We start from the raw sequence: 15,434 nt of genomic DNA, 5'->3' as shown, positions 1-15,434 counted from the left end.
ACGAAAACGCTCAAAAACTACCCGTTAAACCTATGGGCAAACATTTTCTCACGAAACTAAGCATAACCGAAGGTTGCGGTAGAACTGAAACGTGCTCTAGTCCCATACCGTCGCTCGTCTCACTCGTCCACATTGGCTTTTCCGTTTTTTTTTCTAGACTCTGACATACCTAATAACCGTCTCCATCGCGTACTACATCATCCCCCACACAAAACAGCAATTTTGCCTATCTTATCATGGGACACAATCCCGAAACTACGTACTTTGCACAGCTCTCAACAATATTCGCGTGGCGATAACATTCTCAGTCAGGGTACTACTACACAGGGCTGTGTTGGCTCGATATTGGTTTATCTTCACATTCACACACTCCTCTCACGCCCACACTCCCTGCCCATCTTACACCGTGGGGAGTTTTCCTCGGTTGGGATTTGTTTGCTTTTCCTTCCACGGTAGGAGACATTAAGCGTTAACGTACCTAAAAGCCTAATATTTACACATTGTTACACTGCTACGAACTGCTGCGTCCGGAGGCGAACGGAAACTGGGAATGCTAAAAAAAAAAGAACTAACCAGCGATCGCGCATTACTGTTAACGGAAGAAAACAGAAAGCAAGATGGAGCACATTCAAATCCAGAAGCTACCGGGCGCTAGATGCCTAATAAATGCATTCCGGAGTGGATACCGCCGTTTCCCAGTGCGTTGGTAGGATTGTGCTTCTGGGATGCGAGATCCTACCACCGTTCTCTTATTGCGACACTACACATAGACCCAGAAGGTTAGTTTGTTCAAATGCATTTGAGTGGATTCCGAGTGTCTTCCGTTGCCAATGTTTGACTCAACGATGCAGTGAATGCAATTTTTATAAGGTACATCGTGTTCGGCTTAGTGACACCGAGATGCTAGGGATGAAAGATGTCTGCAGAACAAATAATCAACAAAACACGGACCTTCGGTGGACATTCGCTTGTCCACACGGGCTCCAAAGGGCAAAAGGGCAGATGACTAGGGAAGGATGTCCCTCCGGATGGTATTGCGTGAGTGGTAATTCGTGTATATACTGTGGTTGTATATATAATTGTATATATATCTCTCTAGCGTTTGTATCGTTTTTTTTGTGTGTGCGTTTCTTTGCTTGTATATATATTTTTTTTTCTCCCGTTGCATCATGGCAGGGATTCAACAGTCAAGGTATAGTAAATAGTTTGTGTTTTTGTTTCTTATAATTTGCCGAAACTAAACTCAAGACCCCTCCCGGGACTATTCCGGGCTAGAGACTGCAAACAACAAACACTAAACTCAACGTCTGGGTGCTGACCACCGCGGGAAAGATAAATGCATCCACGTGGAATCGCGATGCATCCACGCGACACTAACGAAAGTGATATGTCTTTGACATGATTAACTACAACCGAAACTCTTTGTAAGATACTGTGGCTTAACAGATATAGACTAAAACAATGCGCAATGTCGCGAAACATTGCACCAAAAATTTCACAGACGTTTGCGTAAATAAAGCATATTGGTTTTGTATGGGTTCCGTTAGATTTGGCTGCCAAAACACAACATTTAGTTGAAGATATTGATATGTCTTCACAACTGATACTCATTGGTTGATTTCGATTTAAAATGTCGGCCACCGTTGGCCAAACCGTCACAGGATCGTGATCGGTTCCGTGCAAACGGAGCCTTGCTACAGGACATCGTAGCCTGCGTGAACAATTTACTCGCGTACTTTTCGAGTGGAAACATTTTCCCACCGACGTGGGGGGTTGATTGGTTGTGACTGCTTACAGATCCTGTCCGAGGCGGTCGATTTCGTTCAGCATGAAATCGACGTCCGCCTCCGTGACGGCGACTGATGAGATGATCGAGCGGAAGAAGTTCGGACGACGATCGTCCGGTTGGTAGCCCACCATAAGCGTGCCAGACTGCATCATGCGCGACTTGATGATCGGGCAGATCTTGCCCAGCTCTTGCTCCTTTTTGGCATCGTGTGGGACACCTCGCAGACGTTTCGGAATGTACCAGAACGACACGTTGACGCACTCCGGCTCCATGATCAGATGGAACTTATCCGACTGCTGCCGGATGCGCTTCACCTCGTACTCGGCCAGCTCCATCAGATGGTCCATGTGCTTGCTGAAACCCTCCGTGCCCTTAGAGCGCCACTGAAGCCACAGCTTGAAGACGTCGTTATGCCGCCCGCATTGGATTACCTTGTCACCGGTATCGTAGCTAATGTCGTACAGCTTGTCCGTCATGAACAAGTACTCGGCCGACATCTGGTTGCAACTGATCAGGAGGCCCTGCAAGAAAACGGCGTTGAAGCGTGCTTAAGCCCTCACTCATTCAACGTGCTTGTGCAATAAACTTCTCTGTTCGCTTATCATCCATCATAAAAACTGCAAGTACCTCTATGTTATGTAATCAATCGTTGGCACAAATAAATTCTGCCATCGGTGGCACGTTTTACGCGTGCAACGAATAGCTCATGGATTCTTTTTCTTTCAATTTTTACCATTTGTTACCATCGTCTATCATTTACTTTTCTTCTCTTCTCTTGATGCCACAGTAGGCTGTTTTGTTCTAAATTTAAAACTTCCTTCATCAAAGCAACATGCGGCGTGGAAACCGACACATCTGGCATCAGAACCACCGGGCGCTTGCTCCGCAATGTTCCGCAGGGTGGTAATCAATCGCAAAGCAAATAACTTCCAGCGGACAAACTTTATCCTCCGAGCAACCGGAACATGGTTCATCAATTTGCGAACACCGAACGCAAATGTGTTCATCGATGGCGCTGTACCAAGGGTCGGTAGGACCGCGGAGGAGGCCAAGGATTTAAGGATTACGCGACTAAACTTTCACCATTCAATCGTTCCAACGGAAGAAGCGTCTGGTTCTCCTAGCATGGAATTTGCTATATCAAGAAAACAATTGGGAAACAAAAAACCTTAGTCCAGCACAAAGTAAAAACGATAGAAAACTGTTGTTCCTGTAGTTTTCTGTTGTGTGTGTGCGCGCTGATACTCATAAGCGCAGCACATTTATGCCACATTGCGCGCGTCATAACGATGGGTAACGTATTGCGCCAAATTAAACGCGCCTGATTTACGAGCGCATCATCCTGCCAAAAACACTCCCAACAACCTCGCTCGAGGATACACCAACGCTTGTAAGAAAATATTTCAATCACTGCCAATGTAACGGCCCTCTACTTACATCCTCCTTGAAGTGAATCGTCGAACACTGCAGCAAAGCGCCCATCAGCTTATGAGGGTTCCATGTGATCGAGTCGCATCTGGAAGTACGGAAAAAAAGAAGTAAATGTACGTGTACACTTCGACACAGGGGTGGACGGGCTCAGTGCCCTTTCCGAGGCCGAGGAGAAAATAAAGGGGTGCCGTACTGGGCTTCCCCTACACCGGCCTACAAGGCACATCGGGTGGTGACAAATTCACCCCAGCATCCTAAACCACCGCACGCAACACCCAGAGGAGTGTTTAAGAATTAATTTTATGTACACAACGCAGGCCACTTTTTTATGAGCTGGCTGCTGATGGCCGCAGTTGAAGAGAATGGCTCCGAATTTGCATGCCAATGCGGTTTCAGAATCGGTTCCTTATCGGTGTTTGCACAGCGTGGAAGTCGCTCTAATCTTTTATTTTTCTTGCGGTGGCATAAGCCTAAATCAATTGAATTGTTTGACGCCTCGAAAGGGCCATAATATAAGGAAATGTTTTGATTACCTTCTCTAATTTAATTCAAATGAATCAAACTAAACATGAATCCCAAAAACTGTGACGTTTTCAGTTACTCTGTCTATTCTATGGCCTCCGAAGGCTCGCTGTAGGCACATGATAAAATATGCTTCCCATGGGCTGAGTAATTAAACTTTAATCTGTCCGTAATCCTCGTCCCAACCGGTCACATCTGAGTGCATTCTCACAACTCATCTGACCGCCATCGAAACGGAAGCACAGGTGCACCGAATGTCCTGACAGGTATTAAACTAGTCGGACACGTCTCACACGGTTGGCTGGAGCCACATTCTACCTAAATGCTCGGCACAGATTCCCCTTATAACTGACGGGTTCTGTTGGCAGTGCATAATCCTGCTGAGCTATTCAGATAATGCCCATGGAAGCAGAAAGGCTGTAAAATTAGTTTCTAGGGAGCATTTTTTTTTCTTACTCAAAAATGTAATGCAAACATTCATTTCTTTGCAAGAGATATATGCACTATTATGGCACGCGAATGGTATGACCATAATTTTTCCTGCTTTCCCTACCATGCTACCGAGAGGCTGCCAAATGAAATTCTTTAGCATTGAACCATTTGAAGCCGTACCGTTGCGCTTCTATTAATTAAAATCCAGCTTTACCGGATGATCATCCATTATGATGAAATGAAATAAAGTAAATCCCACGCGTATTTTTGGTGAGAAAAAAAACCGTCAATTTAAACGCTTTTTTCTGCCACAAAACGCACTATTTGCTAATTGTTTCTCAATTGCTTGAGCCCTCAAAATCGGGAAACCGCTCCCACAAAGTGCCGGTCGCTGTGGTGCACCAACCAGATGGATTATCATAAAATTACGATTCATTCTCAGTTTCAACTTTCTACCATCGCTTTCACCGCACAAACCCGCTGTGAGGCTGCAGTTTGAATCCGAGGGGTTTTTGTGCCAATCTCGAAAAGCTTTTAGGCTAATGATGGTGTGCTGGCGCGTGTTCCAAACCAACGATCAGCACCGTCGGTGGTGACATTGCCACTCTGCGTTTGCGGTAATGTTAATGATTGGACAGATTTAGTTAAAAGTGTTGATTGACTTTGGAGGATTTTTTTTAAATGTGATTAATTGCGAAAAGTGGAAGGCATGCTTTTAGGAATTATTGTCTGCTCATGTTCCTTGTGGTTGTATTTTAAAATATCCACTTAGAACAAATCAGAGATTGTACGCCTTTGCTGTGAAACGACAGTAATTTCATTTTCAAAAGTCTCTAATATTCTCTCTACAGCTAGTTTGGCTCGAAACTACAGCAAAGTAAAAAGTACATCGCCATCAGATGCACATGTTTTGCAAGCTGTTACACACCCTAAACCCCAGCACGGCTGTACGATTGCAGGAATTTAATTTCGTAACAATTAGTTACAGCAGCCACCGTTCCGTTTCACCCCCTGAACGGATGAACGGAAATCAATAAGCATTCCAGGGAAACGGCAAGGACGGCTGAGGCACTTCCACCGGATGTTGCCAGTTGTGACCAGGCGCACCCATCACGAGGACGCACCAACTTCCTGACTTTTCACGGTTCGGAATTTTAATCTCGCTACCTCGGCGAGCGTGTCCCTGCCGGCTTGTGTTAGTTTTGTGCGTGTTTTCAATGTCGAAAGAATTCTTTAAAGAAAAAATATCACAAAGAAACCAACCCAAGGGTAAAATAACCGCCCGCGTGTGATTATTCCGGCATCCCGGGGCATGGGCATGGAAAAATTGCTCTCAAGCGACGGCAGTCGAATCTGCTTTGAATGCGGATTCATGTCCCAATGCCGGATGCTGAACCTGTTCGACCCGGCGCTATGTTTGACAGACAATGTTCCTGGACGCACATGGTGCGTCTCACGAAGCGGGTCGTCGAAAGAAAGAAAAAAGGCCACCGACGGCATTTTGACAGTCGAGTGAGTGATTAAAGTCTCCTCTCCGTCACAATAACCTTCGAACGGGCCACAAGGCTGAGGCAGCTGAGACGAGGTTCCGGATTGCGATTTCTTCGTCTCTTTGCCCGGAAAAGCGCCCTTCCCGTCGATTGTTTAACTCCAGCCGGGCGTTCATTGTGCGCAAGGATGCAGATTAAAGCGCGTTGTTTTCGTAATTGCAGCTCTTGACGGGGACGCTGTTATGCTGGTCGGTCGGCCTCGACACCGGTGGAATCGATTTCTACAACCCCCCACGAAGGGTCAAATGGATGGCTAGGATTCGCGGGTGGAAACGGATATGCCCTTTGTCTACATACCTTTCGATGCCGGTGAAGCGAGGATGGCGGTATTTCGTCGACAGCAGAAGTCCACCACCCCAAGCAGCCTGTCGGAAAATTCGCAGAAAAAACACGCATGTAAAATCATTGTAATACCATAACTCAATGCATTAAAAAATATCTCCTAAAAAGCTAAACATAGAGCTGCGTTTTGTTTCATCAACACTCACATCAACGTGGAACCAGCAGTTGTACTTCTGGCAGATGTCCGCGATGGTATTGATCGGATCGAACGCTCCCAGCACGGTCGTACCGGCGGTCGCATTCACGAAGAACGGAATCTGTCCACGAGCCTTTCGCTCCAGGATCAACCGCTCGAGCTCGGTCGGGATGAGACGCCCATGCTCGTCAGACGGCACCATCACGCAGTTGTCCGTGCCAAGCCCACAGACGGCGGCGCAGGACTTCACCGAGTAGTGGCATTGGTCCGACGTGAACATAACCAGTTCGCCCGGTAAGGCACGCGCTCCGTGTTCCTTGTAGTTCGGGAACATCTTGTGCCGGGCGGCCAGGAAGGCGTACAGGTTCGAGATGGAACCACCGGGCGCCAGGATCGAGTCACCACCGTCCCAACCGATGATCTTGCGCATCTTCGACAGCACGACGTTCTCCATCAGGATGAAAACGGGCGCGATTTCGTACGTGAACATGTTGGTGTTGGCAGTCGCCGTGAGCCACTCGCCGGCCATCGAAACCACGTCCAGACCGCACGACAGCTGATTGAAGAAGTGGGGATGTCCTGAAAAGCCGAAGAAAAAAAGCGGGGTTAGCATGAGGCTTTAATAGAGCCATTCCAATTCGATCCCGTCCCGGTATCACAATCCATCACCACCGCCAGAGAAATCCCGGGCTTTAAGGCTTTAATCTGCATCATTAATTATGGGAGTAGAGTCGCTTGCCTGGGATATGTGGTTCGGATCTGCCCGTAGCCTTCATGTTCTAGGGCAAATGCATCGTGTCTCGAAACAATCACTTTTCGTGCTAAATGTTGCGTAATAATCCAACCCGCCAGTGGACGAAATGAGCTCCCAATCGAAGGCCTGATGGAACGCTGGATGTAAGGGCTGACGGAGCGATTCGCCACCGCTCGTCAGGGAAGGCTTATGTAAATCTCACTCAACCACTATCGGACGGAAAGCAGATGCTGCAACCGAGAGAAGAGCCTCTCGGTGGCGAAAAAGAAGGGAAGGCGTCTGTTTATTTGTTTGCGAAAAGGATTAAATTCTCACTACGCGCCTGACGTTAGGGTCTTGCGTTCAAACCAAAAAGGGCTAATCTGGAGGTTGCATTAGGTGTGCAGATAACAATAGGCAGTGCCTCCGGAAGAATGTCAACAATCACGTCGATGTTTTCCCGATGGGGGAAAAAGTGGCCACTTCGCGTGTCGGTGGCTAACGAAGAGAGGTGCAGGAGAATCGGTGGTTGTTGGATTACAACGCAAGGACATCCTTGGATCACGATTCCGACCGCGGCACGACACCGAGCAGCGTTCGATTCAATTACCGAGATACGATTTGCGAATGCAACGTCCGGAGGGATCCTGCGGTCCTGATTACTATTCTATTGAGCCGAATCGAATGGGCACAGGCGAATCAAGGCGGGCAATTGATCGGTCTCTCTTTCAATTTGCCGTCTCTGTCTTCTTCCGCTGCGTTAGCCAAAAAGAGGGTGCCATTCCGACACTTCCGGTACCGGAAAGGGCGCAACATTGTGGCCGATTGTGGTTCCCAGCGTCCTGCTGCGAGGGACTTGTAATTCAATTGTACGTATCGATTGAGCATGAGCCTTACAAAATTGAGCCATGTTTGCTGTGGTTTTGGATGGACAAGCATACGATATCAGAATTCCAGAAACCCATTCGCTTATGCAACCAGAAACTCCATATGTACCATATTCTTGATGAAGAATTTACAAGCTAGTATTTGCATAATACCCACGAGTGCTATCATTCTCAACTTCAACTTCTCTAATACATACCCAACACGTTTCACTCGACATTAATTAATGCTTTGGAGTGCTTTTGAGGTGATAACAAAAAACCGCAATCAATCACACCGCCACAATAAACACGGCAATTGATTTCCATAGCCCTCCAGCTGAGGAGCCTTTCAAATTTTCAAAAGCCGTCCCCGGCGCAAGGAATTTCCTTTGTCCTTAGTGGCGCTTCTAATCCCACCTCTGCTCTGCCTGCGGCTCAAGCATAATAGAATTAGGTGGTAATAAAATACATTCAATCTGCTACCAAGCGCCTCTAGGCAGCGGCTCTACGCCTCACACTCGTCCATCATCGTCCTCTCACACGACGGAAGGATGCTATGGGGTTGCTTTAAAAAAACTACATCCACCCAAAATTAAATCCTCATTCATCGTACATTAACATATTTCACTTGCCAGGCCAGCAGCGCCTACTGTGGCTGACATTCTCGTCATACGCATCGCTTGCGCTAACCTGCCGCCTGACTTGCGCTACCACGTGCGCGGTGCGAAGGGTCCTTGTCCCCTTGTTTCTAGCCGTCCGGTCGACGGCAGGAAATGTTGGCCGGCGTTTTCCCCGCTATTTATTGCTGTTTATTGATCTAATCTCGGTCACGTGCCAGTGCTGTGAAAAGTGCCTTTTGACGGTGACGAACGGTGGCAGTGGCCCAGAGAATGAGAAATCATGGAATTTCCCTTCTAAAGAGAAGGCAACGTTTATTTTCGGCCGAGGAAAATAGACGAAAAAAAATATGCTAAAACTCTTCCATCCGTGGGTTAAAATAGTGGTCATGCTCTATCTCTGAACGAAAAACGCCACCAGGATGGTTGCCACGGTAACGACAGTGGCGAAATCTTTTAGCAATCTTCAACCCCGTAGCTCTAGGGTGATTGGGGCTGTTTTCATTTCCCATCCCACTGGAGGTGGCAAAAAGAAATCAACCCGATTATGACTCTTGTGGTAAGATTTATGCCCACTCGAGGGCGAGGGTGTCGAATTTCATCCGCAAACATTCGCGTGCGCCCTTTCATTCGATAGTGAAAGGATCTTATCTCACCGTAAGCGAGCGGTTATGACAGGAAGCTCCCGAAGGAGTGACGAGATATGAAAAAAGTGCTACCAGCACCAGCGAGATAAGGTAGGTAATATCCGGTGGATGCGTTCCATCAGGAGAGGCAAAGAAAACGTCCTAAAAATCGCGACAAGAAGAGAAAAAGGACTCCACTGAAGAGCGACGAGCACATCCTAACGATCGTGGCCCTAGGTGAAGTTAATTGCTTCTAAATGGCCGTACTAATGAGAAAGTTTGCTGTAGGCATAGCTAAATTGTAGCATCGTTCTGAACACCTTCCCAACGGCCGGAAGGTATCGGTTTGATAAATGATTTTTCCTCTCAAAAGAAGGCTTATTCCTTCGGTTTTAGCGTCCCAACATCACGGCCTGTATTCAATCAACGTGCGTTACGACACTTGTAAGACGGCCCAAGCTGTTCCACCATTTCCCAGTGGGTTGCTCCCCTTCATAATGCATTAGGCATCGGACGCTCGCTCGTGTCTAAATAAATCGCACAACATCCCAATTTAGGACGCATTTGTTGCCAGACTCCCAGATTTCCCGAGCCCCTTCGCGCTCGGGAAAAACAGCTCGGTTTGATGTTGATCCGGATATACGTCTGTTTCCGGTTATTTTCCCATTTCAAGCCGGACCCGAAACCCGCATCACGGTGCCACTTTTGGCACGGTATGCCCATTTTCGGAAAACCAACAGGACGGCGTCGTTTTTTTTTTACTTCGCTGTTCCGTTTTGCTGAGCAATTTCCCAAAGCCAGTTCAGATTTAATGGTGCCCTTTTCGCTTCCCTTACACGTACCTGTCTTCACTTGATACTTCAGCGTCATGGCGCAGTCCTTCACCAGCTGTTGCAGGGTGACAGCCTCTTCAGGGATGTCCAGCGAGAGCAGCTTTTTCATGTCCTCCGGGTGGTGGAAATCGAGGATCTTCTCCTTCCGGTCATTCTGGATGTTGACATAGTCGACCAACAGCTCGGCGATTTTGTTAAGAAATTCGCGCGTCTCAGCTGAATCCGATGACTGAACGACCGGAATAATGTCTAAAAAGGATGCAAGAAATGAAATGTGGTTGGAAAATTATCAATGGATATTATGGAAAATAAAAATGCATGTAAAAATCTTCAGTTAACGTCATTTTGTTATTGTATAAACACATATTGTTGTGCGCGCTTATCGTCTTTCCTTACACAATTTTGTTATTGTTTCGAGTATATTATAGCTATTGTTTCTATATATTCCATGTATTATATCACCTGTTTCTCGCACATCCTATGGAAATTTAAAAAAGATCCTTTCTTGGAGATGCCGGGTATCGATCCCGGTACCTCTCACATGCTAAGCGAGCGCTCTACCATCTGAGCTACATCCCCTGGTTGTATATTCCCTATCACCGTCTCGTGAAATTGCTGCGTTTGGCAAACTTTTTCGAACGCCGTGGCCTGTCCGACGTGAACTGGTTACAATTACCTGATCCGATTAGCCACCGCCTATCGCGCCCAGCGGCGGTATCCCTTCCACCTTTGTTTACGGCAGCATACTTGCAGCGATCGAGGCCCCGCAATCGCCTAGTCAACAGTTCGCGCGATTGTCGCGAGCCATGCTACGCCAGTGAAAGGCACGGTGTCCACCACCTTTCGGGGCGGTGGCGCGAGAGATATAAATAGCGACACTGTTTTCTGCCTCAAAATACCACCTTTTCGATGGTGGGGCGTGCCCGTACGACAAGCATAAAGTTTGTGCGAGCTAAATTCTGTCGATACAGCTTTTTCTGCGCTTGTACCGTGCCACGCGGCCTACTAGATGGCGTAGTGTGTCAAGATTGCATTCAAAAAATGACATTCCATATTTCTCTCAAGTAATACTGTCCCATAATCCGTGCATAAATCCCAACGCAATGATCGTAAATAAGAAAAACAATTTTCTTTGAGTGGCTTTAAAAAACTATTTTCAAAAAATCCCCAATTAGCAATTATTTGCGCAATAAAAGCACCACCAATCCCGTCTTACCCTCAAGATGTGTGAGTCCTGAACGTAGTCCTTGCAAACGGCGCGCGGAATCGCAACCCCTTGTGTTTCGACAAGCACCCTCTCGGTGGTGTTCGTCTGAGTGGATTGTCTTTTTCGTGCCCTCGACATCACGCTGCGAGACGCTGAGCGAGTGAACGACATCGGCAGTGCAACAATTCACCCTTCGAAGGGATTTTGATATTAAAGATCCTACATTCCGTTCCCCTCGGCAGACAAGCGCTCGGTCACCCCTCGTGACATGTTGAAGCTATTTATTTCCCCATTTTCGTCTATCAATGCTAAACAACGCGCTGGGAATTCAGCGAGCCAGCACGGGGCCCCAAACGGATGGAAGAATGTGTTTCATTTGAGCAATTAGCGTTGGCATCGTTTTAATTAAGGTTTTGCTAGAGGTATATGTGTAGCTGCCGCCGCTTCCCTTCGGGTTAAGCATGGCTGGAAAGGATTTGGACACATCGAGTTGCTGGGTGGAGAAGTGAAGCAATGCCAAAGGGCTATCGTAAACCCATCATCCTCTTTAAGCTGTACTCGACCACGGCCACAACGAAGGATCACCCCTAGGGACCCATCACCGCCCACCCGGGTTACGTTCACGCCGGCGGAGGATTAGATAAAAAATGAACCGTATTGACAGGTGATGTCCCTCGGCTTCCGAAAGGCCCACCCGGGAAAATGGTGAAAAACGGTTTTTATAGACTCCGCGTCGGTGCGATCAGCTGCACGGTTGGGTTGGGAGGCCAATCTATCTATCCATCATGGGCCTAATCCGATGGCGAATGAATAGGAAATTGATTTTCTCCCCCAGGCAGGCACTGCCGGGTGACTGCGAAAAGCGTTGTTTCACGATTGGCACCAGAGAACGAAGGATCACGAGAACGAGAACGAATGAACGATAACCTTGCCATGACCCGTGGTAAGGAACGGCCACGAATTCCACCGCGCGCTCTCCATTGTCCTGCGGAAAAGCGTCCTTTTTTGGTAACATTTTCCCGTGCTCGTCGAACAAAAGGATCACATTCGGCTCGCCGTTATCATAACTTGGGGGATTATGTTCGATATGATAAATTTATTTTCACCTTTCCATCGATGCCTTTCGCCTCAGCAACCACAAACTTTTCGTTTCTTTTGTACTCTAAAATTGGTTTTTGAAGAAAAAAAAGGAAGGATTTAGAGACTCTCATTCTGCCTCGGGTGGCCTTGCATTCCATTCCTTCTCGTTTGTTCTCCAGATACTAGATAAAGAAACATATTTTTATTCATCAAAAAAGATGCCTTATCGTTGTACTTCATCTTTCGTGCTGTTTCTACGAACATCGGCTTGATAGCACGTCCTTCAGATGAGCGGTCGCACGAAGCAAACATGAAAGATGTGGTCCACTTTTCCCAAGAAGCTGTCACAACCGGAAGCAATCGAGATCGTTCCGAACCGCTGCCGTTTCTTGGTAGCAGCGTCCTCTTGGTTTTTGGCACAATAGCATAATGCGTGGCCTGCATTTTCCTGACAGGTCGGTGCGCATTCGGCATTCCCGGGCCGGGAAAAAAGCAAACCCGACCGCCTCTTGGTTGTCGCGCACGAGTGATTTCAATTATGTCTGCAACTAACGATCCGTTAAAGTGTAGATAATCGGTTTTATATCGTAGCCAAATATTTGGCGTCCCATCGGAAGTGACACGGCGCGGTTCGACCCTCGCGTCCGGGAAAACCAAACCCACCCGCTATCCGAAGGGCGTCGTTTAGTTCCCTGCTGCAGCTGAAATGCTCGGTGCGAAACGCAAGGGAAGGAAAACTATTTTTCTTGCCCCTGCCCAGTTGCGGAGGAATGTCGAACGTTTGTTCCGTTTACGTTTAGGGACGTCCAAAAGCGAGAGAATAGGCGGAAGAACGAAGAGAATTTAATAAACGACAACATTCTTCAAATTCCTTCGCTGGGTTTTTTCATCGAGGAAAACTTTTCCATCGCATTTTGCGTTCGCCCACAATGCCTCGGACTGTATAATGGGGTCCCGCTTTCAGTGACAAAAAAGACCGGTTTTGGCTGCAAAATGTTGAAACTCATCCCAAATATATCCCCTCCTAGCGCAAAATAATCAAACCGATCCTGAAAGGGGTCTTTTTGTGGCGCAAACTTGTATCCCTCACCGACGACTCACGTGCTTTGCCTTTTTTGGTGTACCACTGTGAGATATAACCCTCCGGTGCTTGTGCTGACGGAAAAAAAGGGAGGATTTTCCTCACCCTCAGTACACGTTTTAATGCATCGCAAACATATTGCTGAGGCGCAATCTGTACATGATGGGACGGAAGTAACACTTGTGGCACATGAGGTGCGTCAGAACTTTGTGACAGTGTAATTGTTTGGCGCTAGCGAAACGTTCATATGCAGGAACAGAAAGTCAGAAGAAAGAAAGGAGCAAATGCCTACATAAAGATTAAAGAACATTTTTTAAGTTATAGAACAATTTTACGATAAATGATAAATTCAAATAGCCTAATCAATTTTTGTAACTGCCTTGTTCATATTTCTTTTTTATTCTTCATTCGATAGTAGTATTTGTGCTTCAGCCTATGGTTAGAATATTTGAGGTTTTGTTCGAAATGCAAAGAATATCCTTTTAATAGCATTAACCGTTCGTCACGTTCTGACGTAACTGCTCTGACCATTCTGAAGCACAATTCTGATGCGTGTGGTCGTGTTTACAAAACCGAGACGGACCCAAAGGGCTCATGCGCATCGTACGCCATGATGGCATGTTATGCAACATCGCAGGAGGCCGAAAAAATAAGAACATTCCCTAAGCATAGCCATCCGATGACGTCAATGGAGCAGCGAATCGAATATCCTGATTCACTACTTTCTACAAAAAAAAAAATGTCCCAAAAAAATCGACCAAAAGCTGCTCCAATTTCGTTAGTTTTTGTATCGAACCTTATTTACAGTGACGAAATGGAGCTATGTATATGGGCAGGAACGGTGTTTTATGTGCACCCAAGGCAAGGGCTGGAGAATTTTCGGTATTGACATCGGCATGCCCATTTCCGAATCCAATTCCAAACCAGCTTACGGCGATGGTTGGCATGGCGCATGATCCTGCGCAGCATTCCGTACAATTTTTGGCTCCAAAAAAGTACCATCGTCCCTCCCCGGGGGCATCTCACACCCGAGGTTCTGAATGGTGTACAAATGGCGTACTTTGTTACCCGCTTGGTGCCCTAATGAAGGTCATTTAACGGAATGTTGCAGGGGCGATGAAATTAATGGGTGATCTTTACCTCGAGGCAGAGCCAAGACCATCGCAAGAGGCTTCTTTTTTTCCTCCTAACGATTCTCAATTATAGCAGGATGACTATAAAGAAGGTTTCCAACGATAGTCGGGTCTTCCCCGTTGGCAGGGCTACGCCATTTTGATCTAAGCAGGCTGTTTTAATGATGTTCTCAATGCGAAATATTTTAGCTTCTTAATTTCGCACACTTTTTGCAAATTATCTGCATAACTTTTAGCTATTTTTTCTACATTTTCACAGTTTTTCCTGCTTTTAGTTTCATCTTAGCCACTGCTTGTTGGTGGTGAAAAATCATCCCTTTTAAGCACCACCCATTAACATTGCGCAATAATGTGTTATGTAACACGTGCACACTTACCTTTCGCCGTGAGCTTTGCCGTACGGTCGGACAGCTTGTACTTATCCACGTTTATCGACGTCATTTTTCTGTCGAGTTTCTGTGAATGAGGCAAGAACGCAAGACGGTCATTACTAGACGCTTGGATTTTACGCTAATGAGAGTAATCGAACTAGAGGAAACACATGTATAAGTACCTTACCTTGTGATAGCGTTTCCTGGACTGAAACTAGTGCTCTGACTGAGGTTACGAAACGATGTTTCGCTTTGCAAATACTATGCTTTATAGCTTTTGTAGCACAACCGACCGGAGCTTCTCCGAATTGCAGCGATTACGTAACTGCTCTCCAAAGCACTGACCGATTCGCTATCCCAACGACGGAAGCCGGACGTGGATGCGTTTGGGCGATGGTAAATGGAAATAACCCCTAGCTGACCCCTAGCTGGCTGGCTCGCTGGCTGGGCAGACGGACTTTGCTGGGAGGCTCAATTCCTGCCGTTCGCGGACACTGACTGCACGCACAAATACCTCTGCACTGGCTGCACGCACCGTTCCCTGCACTGTATCCGGACGGACCAGAACTGATCTCGAAACAAAACCGTACTGTCCGACGTTCTCACGAGCTGTGACGCCTGCCTGGGGATGCCAACGTCGAGCAGAACAATTCTGCTGCTCCCGACAACGATCACGACGACGACG

The 15,434-nt window shown here is 47.0% G+C and overlaps 1 protein-coding gene and 1 non-coding gene across 2 annotated transcripts; both read right to left on the bottom strand.

Annotated features, from left to right (window-relative positions):
• Positions 1 to 1,791: 1,791 nt before the first annotated feature.
• Positions 1,792 to 14,819, bottom strand: LOC128723386 (glutamate decarboxylase). Its single transcript, XM_053817119.1, has 6 exons — positions 14,756 to 14,819; positions 9,887 to 10,126; positions 6,213 to 6,781; positions 6,022 to 6,089; positions 3,227 to 3,305; positions 1,792 to 2,310 (listed from the first exon to the last, which is right to left on the bottom strand). Exons 1-6 carry the CDS (start codon positions 14,817 to 14,819, stop codon positions 1,792 to 1,794), a joined length of 1,539 nt encoding a protein of 512 aa, XP_053673094.1.
• On the bottom strand, positions 10,384 to 10,456 carry Trnaa-agc (transfer RNA alanine (anticodon AGC)). Its single transcript has one exon. It is a non-coding gene; the product is annotated as a tRNA-Ala (tRNA).
• Positions 14,820 to 15,434: the final 615 nt, after the last annotated feature.

The sequence above is a fragment of the Anopheles nili genome, chromosome 3, assembly GCF_943737925.1.
Source record: "Anopheles nili chromosome 3, idAnoNiliSN_F5_01, whole genome shotgun sequence".
NCBI classification, from domain to species: Eukaryota; Metazoa; Arthropoda; class Insecta; order Diptera; family Culicidae; genus Anopheles; species Anopheles nili.
This window is presented reverse-complemented; position numbering and strand designations above follow the sequence as displayed.